Here is a 19131-nt window from a genome sequence, read left to right on the forward strand (position 1 = left end):
TGTGGGAAAGTCTGGTACTGGGAGTTTCCTGTTGTTGCCCTGCAGTGTAATTCAGGAGTGGCTGGCTATAGTAGAGCTGGGAGTGATTTACACGGTGGAGGCTGCGTGATTGCAAACCAGGAGTGGTTGCTCTCACAGACAAACAATGTAAAAGGCACCCCAGCTTGGAGAATTAAAGGACACAGTTGTCCATCAGTCCAGACTGTACCCTGGGTAATGTCACTGTATATATATATAAAAATTCTCATAGCAAAGTGACTGACCCATTATTATTTTATCAACTACAATTGGTTAACAACATAGTAAAAACATCCGGTTTGGTTAATAATTAAATCACATAATGTTTTCATATCATGTGCTGCAAAGAACTACAGGAGACACATTAAAAAGCCACTTGCAGCTCAGCAGCCTCAGTCTGAGTATCGCTGGTCTAGTGGTTAGGGGAATAACTTAGAACCGAGGAGACTTGGGTTTAGGTGCCTGCTGTGCCACAGACTTCGTGTGTGAGCTTGGGCAAGTCACTCAGCTGCTCTGTGCCTTAGTTTACCCCCTAACGCTCACCACTTCTTTTTGGTATCCACTCTTCTTAGATCTAGTATTAAGAACATCCCCCTGTCCCTTCAAATTTAGCTTTATAAATGGAGGCAAATAGGTGTTCTATAATCTTTTCTTTTTTAATTAATGAAATTCCATCGCTGGACAATGAGGGGCCCAGCACTGTTTAAAGGTGACTTTAAAGACGACAATCCCCAAAGTAAAATAATAGGGCTGTGCCCTTTTTTGCTTCTTTGTGCTGTATATAAAAGGCTTGAAGCGTGTTGGGGTATTATTTTTCTCTTCCCCCCTGCTCCCTTCCCGGTTTTTACCTTAGAAATGTCAGGAATTTCAAGTTGGGGCTTTAGGAGTTTGTTTGCTAGATGACTTGCCGCTGACTGAGGTTTTTCACGGGTCCCACTTCAAGGGGCAAGAGTTTTGGATCTTTAACAGATATCTTTTTCTTCAACTCTTTCTCAGGTGTTTGAGTTAGAGAAGTTAATAAGAACATTCTGAATAAAAATTACTTCCCCATCTTGACTAACCTTGTTTCATGGGCATCATATTTCTGATGACATCATCTTCTTAGTTCTCGTAATGTCCATAAAGTCTCGTAGGGTGGGCAAAATTTAAATTTCTAAATGTTAAAAAAAAAAAAACCTTAATAAAAATCAAACAAAAGCCTCTTTCAGAGCTTCCTTATACGTTACAAAGATACACTTATGCACCCAGCCCTGCCCCCCCACAAAAAATCCAAAGAACCCACTAACCCATTTCTTTCTTTGGCAGGCCACCCTCCAGTCCTGTAATACAACTGGTTTGGTAGGTAAGATGCTGGAAATCCTGCCAATTTCGCTCTTTTTAAAAAGTTCTCCAGGCTCATTTAGTTTGATGGTTTGCATGAGCTTAATGTAAGTATATGATTCATTTAAAAATGAGGGGAAAACATGGGGAAGGTAAGGAATAGTTTAAAGGAAGAAGTAGATCAGATGAAAGTGCCCAGGAAAAGGTTAAAAAGTCTCTTCCTTGATGTAAACTTGGAAACGATGGAATGTCTCATTGGTAGAAGGGAAATATCATGTAAGAACTGGACCAAAGCAAGATTAAGAGACCAGGGGCTCACTGATCTGCTCCCATAGGGTAGTCCAACTTCTTGCTTATGTAACCCAGAAAGCTTCTTGCTTGTGTAGCCCAGAAAGCTGCAGTGGGTCATTAATCCACTTCTGCATCTCTGGAATTTAGGGATTGCTGGGGGATAGTCTAGTCAGTGATACGTAGTCTGCAATGGTCCCCAAGAAATCAGTTGACACCCCAAAATAGGTGGAGTGCAGAAAAGTCTAGCTACACTCCCCACCTCCCACATTTCTTCCACCCAGCTCCTGAGACACCCCTGTTCCAGTGGTATTTGTATCATAGGCCATCACCCAGGCAACCCCTTAGGTTGTAGGGTAGGGGTGAATCTGGCAGCTTTGTGGCCCCTTTACGCCACAATAGTGGCATATGCAGAATGCAGCCTGGAATCAAGGCCCAAGGCTCTGTACCAGAGCTCTCTGCGTCCTCATTCATCAGAAAGGCGGTGGCTAAAATGCAACCTCGTGGGGTACGGTAGGGGGAAAAAATGGATGGCTCCTCAAGACTCTGACAGGGCTGCAGATAATCAGATTTGTTAGGGGGGGAATATCCTGTGTCGCTCTTAGAATAATAGAATTTAACAAACGATGTGATAAACCAAAGGTCGGTCAGTGATCCCCAACCACATCTCACACACACATCCACATACTGTAGGCACACGCATTCCCACTTAGATACACACACACACAAATACGTGTTGTCAGTAACACCCTTTCCTAATAACTGCATCTTCCCCCTAGTCTAGTCTTTTTGTCTAGTATGTACTGATTTTTTGCTGGGGTTGGCAAGCAGGCTACTTACCGGTAGAAACTGACTACTGTTGTGCATTGTAATGAACTGGCGAGTGTCTGTGTACCCTTTAATGGCTGGAATCAAAACTTCTCTATTTTGTGTCATAGGCCACCTATGTTAACAGGGAATGGAGATTCTCCATGTGGAATAGCAGGATTTGGCTTCTATTCTTACTGTTTCTGTAAAGTGGCCATAGTGTGCAGCATAGCATGAATTGTGAAGTCCCAGGCGATCAGAGATGTGTGGATACGATAATACTTTAACAAATCTCCCTAGTGACTCCCAAATGTGACATGAAACAAAGGAGTTAAAAGTCCAAAACTCAGCTTCAAACTAACTTAGCCAAATACATCCCTGGTGTAACACCACTGAAGTCAACAGAGTTACACCAGGAATTGAAGTGTCCCATTGTATTGTGAAGGTATCAGCACTCTTTGCAGCAACATTTCCATGCAACCCTTGGGGAAAAAAATTCAGAGCATATGTTCTATGGGAACCTGATAGTGTTTTGATTGAATATTGCTTTTAATGATCTGCAAAGGAGCAGCAGAAGGGCCTCCTGAGAGCTTTCTGGTTTTTGTACCAGCCTCATTACCTCAGATGCAGATAGAATTTAAGAATCTTTGTGTCTTTAGGAGCCACAATTGATCCCCTCCTCTGTTATCACACATCCCCCAAAAGACACACATAATTTTTGCACCTCAATAGTTTTTTCTGTATGCCATATAATTATTTTATGTTTCATATTTATTATTACAGGTACAGTGATGGATTGCTCACTTTCCCTAGTATTGGTGTTTGCCCTAAGGACTGGTGCAGAGCTCATGACTTGCCAGAGGTCCGATTCGCCTCTCGCTTAGTGTTGGTGTTTTTACAACAATGTAACTTCACTGTCTGGTTTCTCTGGGGTCTAAGTGGTAGGAGACTCTTAACAGTCTACAAGATTTCCAGCCTCATGCTGCAAAGATGAACTTAACTATCGGTGCTCATGAGTACTAAATTTGATTTTATTTTGATGACTCAATAACAATTCAGTCCCAGGGTTCTGGGAATAGATGGTTACTGCCAAACCACAATAAATGCTTTGTCTGGAACTCATGGAACAGTAACATAGCAATGGAGGGTGTATCTGTGTCTTTTACTCCCTCTGAATAAATTCTCAGAATCCTGGGATGGATTTCATGAAATGTATAAAGGAACAGGCTTTTCATTTCTCTAAATAAGGAAGGGACAGTGGAACTCAGCAAAACAGAGGATTTTGTATTATGCTCCTGTTTGGGATTTATGCAAGCCAAATTCCCTACCCATCCTCAAACAATGCTCTATTCAATGTAAGGCACGCTTGAGAGAGTTCACATTACCTTTTTGTTGCGCTGGGTTGATGGAATTTATCTGCTTTCATGGAGTAAGTGTAAGTAGAACCTAACTACTGGCGCTGGGCTCCAGCTGTGAATTTTGGATCTGGATTAGAATTTCCCAAAGTTCAAAGAGGCTTGGAACTGATGTCTGGTTCAGGCCCACCTTTACTGAAAACACCTAAGTGCAATGAAGAAAATAAATTAGGGGCCATGTTTTCATGTGTTAAAAATATCATGTGTCCCTGAAAACTAGTGTAACCCTTCTGCCCGTCAGAGTTGGCAGCAACAAGGGCCGGGTTCAATATCTAGGGGTTCCATTCCAATAACACAATGCAAACCGGCTCGAGCCCCCACCCAGTGACCTGGGACAAATATATACCACGCCCGCTGGGCGCCTCCAAGAGGCAATACTTCCCCTCTCGCAAGCACATAGTCTGAGTGTAGCAAAAGTCTTTTAATAACAGAGAGAAACAATGTGGCATTATGTTGGGGAAACACCACCAACAGGATTCATAACACAACCCATGAGCAAAAACAACCCCACCCCAGGCAAATTGGGGCATGCCCTTTTCCCTTTGGTTCTTGAGTCCAGCAACCCCAAAAGTCCAATGCCCCAAAAGTCTCTGTCCCTGGTCAGGGCAGCCCCAGAGTTCGAAAGCTTATCGGCGGAGCTTTACCTCCCAACCTGGGTGGAAATGGGACGGGGGTAAGAGGCACCTTACGTGATCTGAAGCTGACCGCCCCATAGCTCCATAGCGGCGCTCCGCTCCGCCAGCCGCCCCACAAAACTCCTTCGCGCAGCTGCACTCCGCTCCACCAGCCGCCCCACGAACTCCTTCGCTCAGCTGCGCTCCGCTCCGCCAGCCGCCCCACGAACTCCTTCGCTCAGCTCCACGGCCCACAAGCAGCTCCTGCCATCCACACACTGCTCCGTGTCGAACTGCTTCACCAGCCGTCCCGCAAACTGCTCCACAATATATCTTCAGGCTCCCCCACTACTTAACACAACACTCAGTGATTTCAGCTCTTAGGTGAATTCAGCTTATAGTAGGGGAGCCCCAGTGCTGGTGCACTGTCAGCCCAAAGTGAGCTCAGCAGCCTATAACTAGACTTCTAATGAAATCAAAATTAGCTCTGATATTTCACAGTGGAGAGAGGAGGAAGTGCAATCAGCATGTAAGGCCCTCACCAAGGGGCCCATGCCACCAAGTATTAATACTTGTCCCCAGCCTCTCTCCATTCACACAGTTTTGGAACCCATGACCCTTGCCTAGCGAGTGCTACTTAGATGATGGTGAATCCCTCCATCGTAACAAAAGGCCACGTACAGTTCCAAGCACAGTTCCCATAATCAGGGTAATAACAATTTATTCTTCCTGCCCCAATAACAGAGACACTGGGGATCCCACAGCAGCCAAAGTGACCATTTGGGCAGCTATGGTCTCATTCTAGGCGTGGTGGGTGTGCCTATGCAAATGAGATCGGCCCCTGAAGTTCTTTTCCACAACTTGCCACACCTCACCACCAGATGTCAGGGTGGAGCTCATCCTGACACTGCTTACACTAGGAATGCCCCTCTTGTGAGGGACGGTCCCAGTGCCCCAGTTTTTTGCCCACAGAATGGGTTCCAATGTATTTCATGGTGTTTTTCTGTTACTCCCAGGGTTTGGTTGCAAACAAGGACCATGCCATCATGGGAGCCATACATCTGGATCACAATGCTTATAGCTCTGGTCTTTATCACAGGAACAGCTAGCTGCATAATATGCTGTGTGTACCAAAACCACCTCATAAGAGGTAAATGAGCAAAATATATATTATTATTGAGGGGCTTGGACTGGAGATTGAAAAGGTCTTAAATCCGTAGACTGAAGTCAATGGCCACAGACTTTGTCCCTCCCATTGTGTCCAAACCTAGAGCCTTAAAATTCAACTGTTCCTCCCCAACAGTGAAAATTCCTTTGAATAAAACTGGACTGTTCCCTACCCTGTGCTAATGCTTTGTCCAGTCTAGTTTTAAATGTCCAAAGCAATGCAAGGTACACCACTTCCTTGGGATCCCAGTGCATAGGTGACAAAAATCTCACCTATAGGGAAAAATCCTTGGAAATCATTTCCATGTTGTTGAATAACAAAAATAAACAATCACTAGGCTGTTAAGTGTCAGAGTAGCAGCTGTGTTAGTCTGTATTCGCAAAAAGAAAAGGAGTACTTGTGGCACCTTAGAGTAACAAATTTATTTGAGCATAAGCTTTTGTGAGCTACAGCTCACTTCATCGGATGCATTCACGATGTAGCATTCATCGGATGTAGCTCACAAAAGCTGATGCTCAAATAAATTTGTTAGTCTCTAAGGTGCCACAAGTACTCCTTTTCTTTTAGGCTGTTAAGGTGACTAATTCTTCACTGGCAGATGGTAACAGAATACAGTATCTCCACAACTTCTGTTTAAATAAGACTGTTTTCTTAGCTCAGTGCCAGCGCATTTGAGGGCTTTCAGTAGAACGATAAGATTATAATATCATACCAATCACCAACGGACTGGTATACGTAAGTTAACATTTTAAATATTCTGTTTGTGAGTGGGTCAGAAAAACAAAACCTGCCTCTAAATTCTTGATTCTAGACTAGCCCCTCCCAAGTCACAGCAATATAAGTTCATCCTAAGTTCAAACAGAAGAATGGAACAGATTTATGGTGCAAAATGACTCTCCTGCATTGAAGCCAACATAGGGAATTTCCTTGATCAAAGGGGCTGAAATCCATCCCATTGAATCACAGATTGGGGGCTTGGAGTCATTTTGCTGACAAAATAATGGAGGAAAAGCTACTAGCTGAATATACAAGGGGAAAAAAAAAACCTATGGACCAGGAAACGCAGCAAATTTCAACTTGCATAGGTGTCTTGCATATCATTTTCAGGGGGCAAGGGCTGTCCCCAAACAGAATTGGAATGAAACTTGACCTACTAAATAAGAGGATGTCTCAAGATCCCATGAATTTTGGGACATCACAGAGAATGGTGGCATTTGCTTGGAGGCTCAGGCCCAGATCCTCAAAGTGATTTCAGTAGTTTTAAATACCTTTGAGGATCTGGGCCCCATTGTCTCCACACTACCCTGGTTCTCCACTTTCCCATGGTGGCATGACTTCCTGAGGACAGTTGCCCCAAAGTCCCCTGCTGTGGTGGCAATGTTTCCAATGTGAAGAAGGAAAAAGTTTATATTGCAAATTCTCTGCAGCTTTGAAGGAAGATGATTAGGAGAGTGATAATCTTCTGTTGCTTCCTTTCCTATGCTACAGAGCCTTTTGTCCTGTGGCATATCCATAAAAGGACTTTTGTGAGATCAGCTGCAGCTCCACTGTCTCTGCTGCCTCCCCAACATTTCATTTTCACCTGTTTTGAGTCCTCTTCACACTCACAAGTGGAAGGGATGATAGGGGCCCAGAGTATTCAGCTGGTAGCCTTTCCTGGAGTTTCTTAATGATCTTCAACATTGCACAGCTGGCTACAGGGGTGGAGGGAATAGCCCAACACAAAAAGAAATAAACCTGTTCTTCAGTTAATCTGTGAATGTTCCAAGGGCTGCCCTCTCTCAGCTACCTTATGTCAGTGACTGCAAACATACAGAGCTCAAGACATGCACACAATGAAGGAACATTGCTTTCCCCTGGCATTGGCTTTATGTGTCACAGTTTTGCCAATAGCCTGAACAAACTGGCACATTCTGCAGAAAGTTGTACAGCAATCCCCAGATTTGCACAGCATGGATTGATAGGTTTTTTTGTAGTTAACTGCAAGAGTTGAGGGCTTTATAAGAGCTCTTTAAGACCTCTGTCTCATTCTTTGTTTTACATCCACAGAGCTTGATATTCAGAGAGAAGGTTCTCCAAAAGAAGTCAAGGCACGAGGAACGAAAAGCAGCTTTTAGAATCTATCTACACTTATATGGATCCTGTTGCAGCGTATGATGATGATGCAATGCCTGAAACAGTGTATGAAATTAAATGAAAAAGCTACTCGCTACTTTGAAGCAAAAATAAAGATAGCTTATTTTTCAGACACCACAACCAGCTGGTCACTGTCAAATTGAAGCATCCTGTCCCCTATAGCCCATAGAGCTAGCTTTAGCATTTATTTTATTTATCAGTAACACAAGGACTCTACCGGCCCATATCCTGTAAGACATTGGCTTCAGCAATTAGCATAAAGGCTTGAGGCCTATGGCTTTGGCACAGAAATGGCCTAACCAACACCCCTAAGTTTTGGGGAACTGGGAATAGAGCGTTTAAGGAAGAAGTTCGTCCATAACGACACCAACCAAGCCCAGGAACATGAGCTAACACCAGCTTTTGGATATTTTAGGATAGAACATCTGCAGATGTCTGACCACAAGAGTGCCATGACAACAAACTGATGTATATGATAATAAATTGAGATTATTCCTATACTAACCTATAGGAGAAGGGCACCCCAACATTAGTAGTGGGAGGAAATACAAATAAGGAAGAGGGAGAAACCCTTACTGAATATGGCATTACACATAGTGGCATCAGCCTAACATATTGCAAAAATTGTATCCCAGCCTGGGTGTGCGAGGAGAGAGTGAGGTAGCTCTTGGGAGGTGCCAGGATGATGGCCACTGGTGATGAGGAAGATAATGGCTAACATTTCAGGTTGTTCTGCAAGGGATGGTGCGAGTATATGGATGTTCAGATGTATATTCTGTATTATCTCGATCTACCTTGCTGGGTTAGTGTGTTTGTGACTGTGTTAAATGTATTAATAAACTATTGTAAATACAGAAGGGTTCCTAAAATGTGAGTGTTGCAACTGAACGCTGATTTCAATAATACTGGGCCTGATCGTGGGACAAGAACCTATCAACCCTCGGAGTGATAACTGGGAATTCTTAAGTAATCCAATATAATTAGTACACAATCCAGAGATTCGGATACAACCCTAGCATTTTCCAAGGCTTTGTGAAATAAGCATTTTATAAACTTAAAGACTATGGCCAGAAACAGATCTGCCTGTGTACATTCTCGATAAGCTGGAAAAAGAAAGGATGGTTAATGCAGCTTTCTCAGAGGTTTTGCTTTGACTGGTTTCAAGTATTCATGGTTGAGATTTTAGAACTAGGAAAGCTTGGGAGGCAAATAGTTAGACTTCCAGACCAACAGCTGGGCAGTAGCTCTCATAGTAAATCTAGCAATATGATGAAATTGAAAATTTCAAAATAAGTGTGAAAATGCACCCTAGGGCAATGATTGCAGATGCAGATGGGTACACATAAGTCTCCAGGTTTATCTAAGACAATGGGACACTTACTATAAAGATCATGAAAGTAAGAGCTCAAAAAGGAAGTGTGAACATAATACCAACAGCCTACTACTACATCAGTGAGAAACATCAGAGCCCTCATCCCAGCTATCTTATGCTGAACTTACTGACATTGCAGGATTTTCCTCTTCATTAGTATTCTCCCTCTCAGGAGTAAGGGATATTAAAGAGGCTTTCTGCTAAAGTTGAAGGGCTGTTGTATTTTTAATGTGCCTAGAGTTCAGGACAACTGGAAAAAATACCCAGCATAATAGTGTAAAGCAGACAAAATAACTTGTAGAAATAGTGATGTATGCATGATAAGATACAGCTCTCATAAGCAATGGATTTTAAAAAGCAGAGGTGGCAAAAGAAGTTAGAGCTGCAACAATGGGACATACTAAAGACAATGTAGATAAAGCCTCTGTTTTCTGCAGTTCCTGTTCCATGCTATGACACTAACTCTTCTTTTTAAAAGTCTCTTCTAAAAAGTTATTGCCTATGTTTATTTGTCTTTTTTTTCCCCCCATCTCTTTCTTTGCTATGTATCTCTGTGGTAATATCACTTAACTACGTAGAGCATTCTGGTTTTGGACAGTTTTTATGAAATACATTAAAACTTGCCCATTCATTTGACTATGAGCAAAGCAATTCAAATGGTAGAGTTCAATGAGGATGACAATCCATTCTTAGATTTCCCTTTCAAAATAAGATATGCACTTAAACAAAATGTTTTCAGTTTGCAGCATGCCAATATCTGTAAGTTGCTGAGAAATAGAGAGCTGTCTTTCACAACAAATGCACTGAATGGAAATGGGACAATGCAAGCAAAACAAAACAAACAGTAAATTCCCTAAGGGAAAATAATATACATTTGATAAATATCTTTCCCTTGACAAGACAATGCAATAATCTTTGCCTTTCATAGCCCCTGGATTTGAGCAAGATGATCTACTGGATGAGACACCAAAGCTGCTCAAAATAAGCAGAAATTTGTTTTATGCCGAGTTGGCTTGTGCGTTGCGTATTGGCTAGTTTTTCGGGCTTGTTAAGGTTTTTAAAGTATCTTGTCACTTTTTTTTTTTAATTGGCTCCCAGGCGCAGCCAATTAGAAAGCTCAAATGGTGGTGATTGGCATTTGGCTCCTCCAGCTGCTGCATTACCTGTGATGCCCTCTCTGCACACCCCCTTCCCACTCCTACAGCCAGACTTTAAACACTATCACCAGCATTACCTTAGTTTTTTGGAACTGGATAGAAAGACCTGTCAGGATAAAGACTGCAATTTTTGTTACCAGAACACAAATCTATAAAATTATATTCGCTTCCCACGTTGGAGAAAAAAGGTGGGGGACACTAAATAGAGATTCCACAAGTGAACTACTTCACAGATCCACGTTCCCACTACTTTCTAATGATTTCCAAAAGCACGTCTTATCCATGTAAGCTCACAGCTGACACTGACACATCATGCGACTGCTTCAGATAGTCATAAACTTTACGGGCAGGCTGGGACTTTTTTTTAAAGCACTGTATAGAAAAGGATAAGAATATTTTTAAAATGAGTGAATTAAAAAAAAAAGAAAAAGAAAAAAAGTGACCACTCCCTTAGTCTCTGCACCAAAAAATATGATTAAATACAGTTAGGTCTAGATCAATGTTTTATTAGAAAATACATTCTTGTTCTCTTCATCTAATGCCAGGAGGCAGCTTAATTTACCCAAATTCCTAGACTTACATGCAATTCTTGGGGATAGCAGTTCATTAGAAGTCAATAGCGGGTTCTCATGAGGAGTCTTAAGTTGTGCATCTACTTGCTTTTGGGAAAATAAACTCGTTAATGTTTGTGGACTGTCATTTGCCAGAGATGAAGATTAATTCCTGTTTCCTGGATTGGGCAGATTCCATAATGAAAGAAGTACTGTATCTCTCTTACTTCAGTATTTCTTCCAGCATTAGGTAATAATTGACATCTCTTCCCTGTCTCTGCTCTCATTTAGCAAGCTGATAATGCTTTTGAAGTATTTCACAAATTCCATGCGGACATCCTCAGGATCTTCTTCCAGGCTGGAGTGTATTAGTTTCAGTTTGTTCAGTGGTGAAGCTTTGAAGTTACACACAAAAAATTAAAAATAAAGGTTACTATATTCACTTTAATACAAATGCATTTACAGTTTTCTTGAGTTCACAGGACTGTTTATCCTACTCAAAGCATTTGGAAATCCAGATGCATTAAGATACTGCTGTCCAGCATAACATATAACATTTAAAAAATGATGCATCAGTAATACAATGAACTAAGTTCATTGATGGATAAATCCTTTGAAAAACTGAAAGGATATATTTTGCAATCACATATTTAGATACAAAGTGAAATCCAGCCAATATGTAGGAATTCTAATCAATTCATTTAAGATACTATTTAATCACTTTGAAATTATAAAGTATTTTTACATTTAAATCTTAAAAATGTTTGGAACAAGTAGATCTACCCACTGTGATTTAACTATTCAAATTATAAATTGCTTATGCACTACCAAACTCAGAAAAATCTTAGATAAGCGGCAATGAGGGGAAAGTAAACACAAAGTGTATAGTACAGGTCAATGGAGGTTTAATCTGCTGTAATGTGGGAACAGTTCTTGAAGCTTTACTTTTCTGGTCTGATTATTCTATACGTTTTTTTATTGTGGACACACAGAACACTTTCCAGAATTGCTTTTTAGTTTTTATTGTGCACTATACACTTACAGCCTCTCCTTGCAAGTTCTGATACTGTATAGTTCTATTATCTTTTATTTAGATGTCATTTTCTGAAATATGTTTTCCTCCATATTTCTTCATGTTAACCATTTCTAGATGGCTTCTTTGAAACTCCTGTTGTAAAGCCAAATTAAAACAGGACCTTTTGATAGAATCTCTGTCTCATGGATGCAGTAATCTTCTTCCATCAAAAGATATGGGGACTGATTTTCTTCTCCCTTACACCGGTCTACATCACAGCACTGCCACTTAAGTCAGTTATACTGGTGTAATCCAATATAACAGAAAAGAGCATGAGGTCCCTAACTTTTCAAATCCATCTTTGTTTCCATCTTCACTAGTGACATAGCAGTTTACTCTCATTTGGACTAGATGGCTTCAATTTAGATGTATGTAACATTGAGTTTTTAGACACCTTTGTAAGTACAAGGAAGATAATCTCTTATTTCATTGAGCTACTCCTGGGGTGCTCATAAAATGCTGATTTAAAATGCCTCTACAAATCGTTGCTATATAGACAAAACTACAGAGGGACCATATTAAAGTTAGAAACCCTCATGCAAGGGATGAAGTGTTATTTAGGACTTGCTATCAGGAGATCTATTCCTGGTTCAGCCATAAACTCTCTGAATAACCTTGTTTTCCCATCTGTGAAATGGGGATATATTTACCTATCTACCTGTTATGTCATGGTTACACTTTCAGGTTCTCAGATAGAAGAAATTACAGAAATGCATAAAGTCAAAAAGAGTCACCAGCTTTGAAGGTTAAGTGATAATTAAAAACCTCTGTTTCATCTTCTTACCCAAAGACAGGTTTTCTGTGTCCCCTGCACTGCCTGGCTTATGGTGTGCAATTAGCAGACACTGGCCATCTAGTAACTGCTGTTGCTGCACAAAGCAGGAGTACCACATTTCAATTTCCTTCAGGTGACTGGGCATTTCTGGGTTGAAGACTATTACAACACCATGGGAGTCTTTCATCAGAGCTGGCCAGCAAGTTTCAAACCTTGAAAAGCAGGTAAATGGAAAATGGTAAGGTTGGTAGACCCAAAATTGGCAATTGTTTTTACTTAATATTTACTTAAAACTCCACATAGTTTATGTATTTTGTTTCTCCTCAAACACAGCTGTGTCAGTGTTTTTACCTATAAAAATTAGGGAAGCTTGCTGTCAATATGGAAAACTTCAAACACATTTTTGTTCTAGACAAACACCAATAAGCCTCCTAATTTAGTCAGACTCAGAGGCCAGAAGAGACCACTAAATCATCAAGTCTGACCACCTGTATATCACAGGCCATCCACACCAAGTAGCACCCACACACACACTAAACCCATCACAAGCAACCCCACCATACAATTGCACTCATAAATTTGTCCAGCTCTCTTAAAACTAATTAAGTTGTTTCCCCCCACAACTCCTACAGGAAGGCTGTTCCAGAATCTCACTGCTTAGATGGCTGAAATCTTCTAATTTCCAGCATGAATTTGTTGATGGTCAGTTTATAGCCATTTGTTCTTGTGTCAACACTGTCCTTTAGCTTAAATTGCTAAATTTTATCTACTGTACAATGTAACATTTGGTAAAAGATGTGTTTAAATCCTTCTCTTAAAGAGCTGACTTGTGGCGTGGTCCCATTCCTACAAATTTATCATCTCAGGCAGACTCTTCCACTCACAGAGACCCACTGACTTCAACAGGCATATGTATCTAGCCAGGTGGATCAGTTTAAGGGATTGGTGTCCCCCAAGTCATCTAGGTCCCAATCCCATATTCCTTGTGCACCTAGAACTCCTGCTGAGCTCTTAGAGTAATGCCTGCTAAGCTCTCAAAGATCACCATCAACTTGATCTGGTAACAGTTCAAAAAGTGAGTTAGAAGGAGTTTCAGATTCTACACCTGCCCTTGAATTCCCCTGACAATTTGTGGTTTTACAACCAAGTTTTCCTTTTAAAAAATATTTTCTATTCCTGGCTGTTATAAACCTACTCCCTCACATTTCCACCACCACAACAGGGCAAAAAGACTGACTTAAAAAAAAATGTATTAGCACTTGAGTCCCAATCAAGACTGGGGCCCAACTGTACTTAGCTCTGCAGAAATATGTACAAGGCTACTCCCACAAAGGACTTAATCTAAAAGAGTTGTCAAATGCAGAAAGCAAGCAAACTGAAAAAACTGCAAAACATTTTTCCTCTAACCTCTTTCAGTTACTCAGTGGTGAGTAAAAGAGACTTCAGAGAAAAGTGTGATTTTTAAGTTGATGCTGTCCAAGTATTTTACTGCTTTAAGAGACAGGGAGTGACCTTGTCTCAAGGTTCGTCTTCACTACCGTGCTAAATCGCATCAATGGCAGCGGCGCCAATTTATGGTGTCTGATGAAGACACATTACATTGATGGGTGAGCGCTTTCCTGTCTACGTAATTACTCTACCTATAGAGTAGGCGAAAGCTATATCGGCGGGAGGCGGAAGCTGTATCGGCGGGAGAAAGTAAATAAGGAAGCGTTATTTACTCCTTATAATACAAGAACTAGGGGTTACTAAATGAAATTAATAGGCAGCAGGTTTAAAACAAACAAAAGGAAGTATTTTTTCACACAACGCACAGTCAATCTGTGGAACTGTTTGCCAAAGGATGTTATGAAGGCCACGCCTAAAATAGGGTTAAAAAAAGAACTAGATAAAGTTCATGGAGGATAGGTCCATCAATGGCTATTAGCCAGATTGGGCAGGGATGGTGTCCCTAGCTTCTGTTTTCCAGAAGCTGGGAACGAGCGACAGGGAATGGATCACTTGAGGATGACCTGTTCTGTTCATTCCCTCTGGGGCACCTGCCATTGGCCACTGTCGGAAGACAGGATTTGGTTTGACCCAGTATGGCTGTTCTTATGATATACGGGAGACAAGGTGGGTGAAGAAGAGCTCTGTGTAAGCTCAAAAGCTTGTCTCTCTCACCAACAGAAGTTGGTCCAATAAATTATATTACCTCACCCACCTTTGTTAAAATAATGTGAAGTGTCAAGAACACTAAAACCCACTTACTTTTGATCACCGCCACAATCCCACAGCTCAAATCGACACCCCGCCCCTTTACTGTTGCCATTCATATTTGGTTTCTCATATTCCAGGATCCTAGAAACAGAAGTGGATTTAGTGCATGATAAGACTCTACAACAAGGCCATCCTGGAAAGAGCGTGACATCCCCTGGGGGAACCATTTTAAAGGTCTCCTTTCAGTATACATGGTGCGTGGCTTCACTCACCTCACTCCTTGAGTGGGGACGTAGCTGCTAATGCCTTCTGTGCTCTCTGACAGAAAGTTTGCCAAGACGGATTTTCCAGACTGCCAGAAACGGGAGCAAAAGGCACTCGTGTTAATAAAAACAACACCCACAGTTTGCAGCAGGGCTCAGGGGGAAGGGCAGGGCAGACTGCATATCCCACTTTGGAACATGATTTGTGCTGTTTGGGGTGGGTGGGGGCTACTTCCCTGTCCACGGGGGTGGGGCCCATAGGATCTTTGTGGGCTTGGATCCTTGTGGGCTCCCAGCTGGGCTGTTCATGTTGACGGGGGAGGGGGAGACACACGCAAGACCCGGGGCCTCCCGTTTGGCCACTCGGATGAGACACAGACAAGGCTCGGGGGGGCGGGGGGAGCTTGGCTAATCACACGGGGCGCCGACGAGGCTCTGGGATGGGGACCCAGCTGTGGGGGGGGGCCCGGTGGGGCAGGTCCGGGGCGGAGGGCCCGACACACACACACACACACGGGGCCTGGGGGCTGTTCCCGGGGGCGGGGAGGGTTCGGGACCGAGGAGGCTCCCCAAGGCCTCTGCTCAGCCGCCGGGCGGGGCCGGGCCTCGCACTCACCTCACTGGGGCCCACGAACAGGATCTTGGCCTTCAGCATCCCGCGCGCTCCCGGAGCCTCCTGCCAGCTCGCCCCGCGCCAAACGGCGCCCTAGCAACGCGGCGTCGTTGCCAAGGGCGCAGGGAAGCCGCCCTGCCATTGGAGCGGAGCGTGGCCGGGGGGGGGGGGGGTCACGTGCTGCAGGGAGCCCCTCCCTGCTCCATGTGACCCCGCCCCCAGGTCTTCCCCTCCCCTTTTCTCCAGGCCCTGACACTTGTCTCCTTCCAGCCCCTGTCTCCCCCCCTCCCCCGGTGTTGAGCTGCTCTCCCCGCTTCTCTCACTCCAGCCCCTGAGTTCCTGCTCTAGTCATTCGTGTCCCAGGGCAGCTTCGCCCGGAAACTTGCACTGGGGTGCGGTTCACCCGTTCTGTTAGTGCTGCACTCCTCTGCGGTGGGTGCTCTTAGTTGGGACTAAAACAGATCCCATTTTGATTGAGCTTCAGGTTTGGCTTTGTTTTTTTTTAAAAAACAACTAAAGCAAAAATTGAAACATTTTCAGCCGGAAGCATCTCCACAGAACAATAAAAGGGGCGAATTACAGCCTGTACGGTTATTTTGGTGCACATCTGTGTCTAGACCAGGCCTTGTGATGAGGTCAGGAAATTGGCTAACTTTCTTCACAAGGTTATTCAACATTTTCCTGGCTTTATAGAGGTAGACTCTTATCACAGAACCTGAAAAGATGGCTCAACCATTAAGGGCACTAGCCAGGGACTCGAGAACCCAGGTTTCAGTTTCCTATTCTGCCACAGACTTCCTGTGTTACCTTGCACAAGTCAGTTAGGACCAAATTCACAATGGCTCCTAACCTCCATCAAAATCAAACGAAAGTAGGAGCCTAAACCTAAACACCTTTGTGGATCTGAGCCTAGTCCACTGTAGAAGTGAGGCTAGCAGTACTTCCCTGAGGATAAATATATTAGAAGATTATGAATCACTCACTGGCTACCTCTCTGAGCCATAAAATATATAGATCGGTTGTAAGAAATGCCAATCTCTGGTATAGTTTTCAGAACACATTGATCTTGTGATACTGTCTACAGAATTTCCTGAAGCCACCAGCACGAGCACTGAAGAGGCAAAGTTTCTTATTAAGGCTTTTTTGAGGGAGCAGGAAGCATTCTAAAGGCCCAGCATATAGGTAAAAACATCTGGCAACCAGATGGATTGCTTCAGAGCTGTTTAGAGCCCAGGTACAGTAACAGTTTAAGACAAGCTTTCAAATTGGGCCTTTAGGTGCTACCATAATATAAATGTTTACTAGTGCTATTAATAAAAGTGAAACAGGATTGTTTTGTTCCCAGTGAGAGGATTACTGTGTTTCCAGTATTTGCTGTCTCACTCACTACATAAAGTGGTTTAGGATTGTTTAGTGGCCCAGGAGCATGGGTGTCTTTATGCCACATTTAAAGGATCAGAAATAATCCATTGTTTCCAGGGCAAGTTATGAGAGAGAAAGATAATGCAAGAAAGCCAGCTGCACTTAGTCTCAACCAGATATTTGATTCTGTTTTAGCAGATTGGGATGCATTTTTCTGCTTTTTGAAATATACAGCCACCTCATCCCAATTTCACACCTCATTAGGTCAATTTGTAATTTATTCATTCTGCTGCAAGACTATATGCTACATGCCTGTTCCACTTGCTTTCAGAGAAAAGACAGAAGTGACCCAAAGAGAGAAAACTAGGACAATTTTACACTTATAAGCTGGCACATGTAACCATTGTAATGTCTAGCAGTGCACAAAGAGAAACGGATATAATGGTTCTAATGTGGACAGGCCTGCCCACAGCAACTCTGGGCCCTGGGGCAGAACAGTCAATGTTCCCCCTAGAGAGGGATGGCTGAGCTTACGGACACGACGTTTTGTCCTATTCATAACACCTTAGAACCCACTATGCGTAAATTGTGACGTTGCTTAATCTAGTTAACTTTTTTCCCAGTTACAGCACCAATATTGAACAAATTGTGAGTCTAAATATAAGATGTAGAATTTATTATTTTGAATTATATATTTAAATTAAATAAATACTTTATGGACTAAAATTTATTAATATATAAAACATTTAAAGAAGCACAAAGTAAGAAAACACCTAAAGTATCAGGTAGGCTAATTAAACACCTAATCGTAATTCATGTGTAAGCTAAAGACAAGGAAAAAACGGATATACAAAATGTAACTGAATATGACCAACAAAGTTAAAATATACAGTACAATACTTGCGTTGCTGTGGGATATTAACACCCAGAGCAATGAGGAGATGGCAGGCCTGGTGCGCCACATCTACCGGGAGATCTCCGAGGAGGCGGCTGGGGCAAAGGCAGAGGGAAAACCCACCCCTCGTTCCTTGACTGAGCAGTGGAGGTGGCCCCTCATCCTGCGCTCATGATAGCGGCTCGTCAGCCAGTGCTAGCGGCAGCGAATCGGGGGCTGGCCCCGGCTGCCTCTTGGCAAACTTAGGGCGGCTTGATTGGGTGGCTGAACTTGCTGGCTTGTGTTTGGCGAGGAGCTGCAGCCCTAAAGTCTCCCTAGCCTCAGCCCCACAGCCGGAGAGCCACCATGGCAGACACAGCGGCTCCCGAGCAGCCAGAGGCAGCGGCAAGCTCCACGGTTCCCAGGCTGCTGTTGCTGACTCCCTGCCAGACTGCCAGACCAGCAAGGTGCAGCAGCACTCTGGCAAACTGTGACTGGCACAACGAGGGACGGTGCCCTGTACAGAGCAGCAGGAAACCAAATTTCTTTTTTTTTTTAAATCTTAATTTTTATTTAAAAAAATATGTATCTATCCCCTTCCCCCCCCCCCGGGCCCTTTTAAATTGCTGGGTCCCTGGGCAATTGACCCCTTTGTCATCCCCCCGCATGCACGCACACTGTCGGTGGGCCTGAATGCGGACAACAGTGCGGAAGAGCCAAAAATCTGAGCAAGAGGTAACAATAAAATCTAACCACTGGTTAAAGGAAAGAGGGCTGTTTGCACATCTACCCAACAAGCAACTGTGATCTTCATAATCAAATAAGTTGTCAGATGATATAAAGTGCGTGTGTTTTTTTATATCAAGCACAAGGGAGTAAGAGGATCATATCTTATAAATTTTCAGAAGTGTGATTTAAACTCTTACCTACCTAAATCACTTTTGAAAATAGAAGTTAGGCTCCCAACTCACATAGGTGCTTTTGAAAATTGTACCCAAAGTCAATCTAATGATTTTTAACAATTTAAGCCATTCAGGTATTTGGTTTTTCAGATTAATTACTGATATATTTCCCCCAGCAATCCATATTCTCTTAAATTGCTGGTTCAAAAGCATTATGCTTGG

At 42.9% G+C, this 19131-nt stretch overlaps 1 protein-coding gene and 1 long non-coding RNA gene across 2 annotated transcripts; both read right to left on the bottom strand.

The window, feature by feature from the left end:
* Positions 1 to 1084: 1084 nt before the first annotated feature.
* Positions 1085 to 5551, bottom strand: LOC140899623 (uncharacterized). Its single transcript, XR_012155393.2, has 3 exons — positions 4538 to 5551; positions 3819 to 3993; positions 1085 to 1171 (listed from the first exon to the last, which is right to left on the bottom strand). It is a non-coding gene; the product is annotated as an uncharacterized LOC140899623 (long non-coding RNA).
* A 5234-nt stretch (positions 5552 to 10785) lies between these two features.
* IFT22 (intraflagellar transport 22) lies at positions 10786 to 15926 on the bottom strand. Its single transcript, XM_073315625.2, has 5 exons — positions 15775 to 15926; positions 15168 to 15247; positions 14947 to 15036; positions 12706 to 12908; positions 10786 to 11241 (listed from the first exon to the last, which is right to left on the bottom strand). Exons 1-5 carry the CDS (start codon positions 15811 to 15813, stop codon positions 11093 to 11095), a joined length of 561 nt encoding a protein of 186 aa, XP_073171726.1. The 5' UTR covers positions 15814 to 15926; the 3' UTR covers positions 10786 to 11092.
* Positions 15927 to 19131: the final 3205 nt, after the last annotated feature.

This window comes from Lepidochelys kempii, chromosome 17 (assembly GCF_965140285.1).
Source record: "Lepidochelys kempii isolate rLepKem1 chromosome 17, rLepKem1.hap1, whole genome shotgun sequence".
Taxonomy (NCBI): Eukaryota; Metazoa; Chordata; order Testudines; family Cheloniidae; genus Lepidochelys; species Lepidochelys kempii.